Below are 1,644 nucleotides of genomic sequence, written 5' to 3' on the forward strand. Positions count from 1 at the left end.
GGTGGCTGCAGGCTGGGACTTGCCCTGGGCACCTTGTCCTTGTGCCAAGGGCTGGATGCTCATTGCAATTGTAGCGGCTGCCTGAGATAGTGGGCACTTGTTGGTAATAAATCATGCTGACCGGTAACAAAATCACAGCAAGCCTACACATCCAACAGAGATAAATGAAACGTCCCTGTTAAACCTGTTCTTTGTTTGGAAGAGGAGATCTGAGCACAGAAGCGGAGAGGGAGAAGCAGCTTCTCCCTGCCCGGGAGCTCCTCGCACGGGGATGTCTGCAGTGAGGAGCCGTGGGGTCAGCTGCAGGAGAGGAGGCTCAGGAGTGGGAGAAAAGCAGAACAAAAACCCAGCAAAAGGGAATGTGAGGACGGAGAACAAACCAGGAGGCTGGGGAAGTGCAGAAGAGCAGCAGATGAAAAAAGAAGAGGTAGAGAAGATGAAGATGAAAAACAAAACAAAAAAAGAGGCCAAGGAGTCCTCTTGGAGTGTCCACTCACCTATGAAATCATTCGATTTCCCAATATCGTAGTCCCACACTGTGACTTCCAAGGTCTTTTTTGCCAGGTCACCATGTTTTATCTCGTAGCAAAACTCCTGTTGGGGAGCAGAGGCAGAGTCAGGACAAACCCATGCCATGTTCTGCAGGGGCTGGGACTGTCCATCCTCCTCCTTGGGCTGCTGCCCTTTGTCACCCATGGGGAACTCAGCCTCCATCCCTCACCTAATGACTGATGTCATGTTTTCTTCTTTTGTTTTTTCACTGATAAAAGCCCCCTTGGCAAGAACCACAACCGGTGAAAACCCACCTCATTAAACTCAGGGTTCAGTGTCTTCTTCTTCACCGCTGTCTTATGCTTTGACTTCTTGTCCTCATCTGGTTTCAGGTAACTGCAAACGCAACCAAAGCAGCACGGTCACACATGGGACACATACCCCTCTCTGAAGCCTGGGCACAGGTCAGGGAGCAGGGGCAGGTGGGTGGCTGAGTCCCCCAGACCTGCCCGTCCCTCCTCCCCTGCCCAGATGCTGGAGATGGTTGGGGTGCAGCGGAATTTCTCCCCATCAGTCACCGGCTGCTGTCAGAGAGCACCGATTATCCCATCTCCAGTCCCTAGGGGACACTGGCACAGCACACATGCCTCCAGCTCCCCAAATCCAACACTCCCAGCCCAGAACCAGTCCAGACTTGGGGCTGTGCGACTGCTCTGCTCATCCAGAGTCTTTGCCAGAAGACAGAAACCTCACGCCGGGGTCTAAGGTGGAGCAGGAGCAAGTGCAGCGGCTGCAGCTTCGGGCACTGCTGTTTCCTGCAGATATTTTGCACGGCAGCAGCAGGGCCAGGAAGCAAACGAGACTGAACTGTCATCAAAGCACAGAGGGCACCTGAAATCTGGGCCAGGCCAAAGGAAATCCATCATCGTTTTGTGTTGGTGCTACTCCTTTAAGCATCAGTTCTGCTGCCTCGTTATACTTTCCAGATCTTGCTCATAATTAAAAAATTAGGACTTGTACCGAGAAGCATCACTTGTCTATCTGCTCTCATTCAAGCCCTGCAGATAGAGTCTACTCCAGATAGCACAGGGGGCACCTACAAAACCACTGCGTGCAACAACGGGAATTATGTTACTTCAGGGACTGAGCCTC

General features: G+C 52.3%; 1 protein-coding gene across 1 annotated transcript in view; it reads right to left on the reverse strand.

Moving 5' to 3' along the window:
- The window catches only part of LOC104278648 (double C2-like domain-containing protein beta), a gene marked incomplete at its 5' end in the record, with an annotated part of 30,414 nt that overhangs the window by 400 nt on the left and 28,370 nt on the right, over positions 1–1,644 (reverse strand). The window contains 2 exon segments of the mRNA XM_009875676.1: positions 498–594; positions 807–888. Coding sequence (XP_009873978.1) covers positions 498–594; positions 807–888 — 179 coding nt within the window.

Source organism: Apaloderma vittatum, unplaced genomic scaffold (assembly GCF_000703405.1).
Source record: "Apaloderma vittatum isolate BGI_N311 unplaced genomic scaffold, ASM70340v1 scaffold26658, whole genome shotgun sequence".
In the NCBI taxonomy this organism is placed as follows: Eukaryota; Metazoa; Chordata; class Aves; order Trogoniformes; family Trogonidae; genus Apaloderma; species Apaloderma vittatum.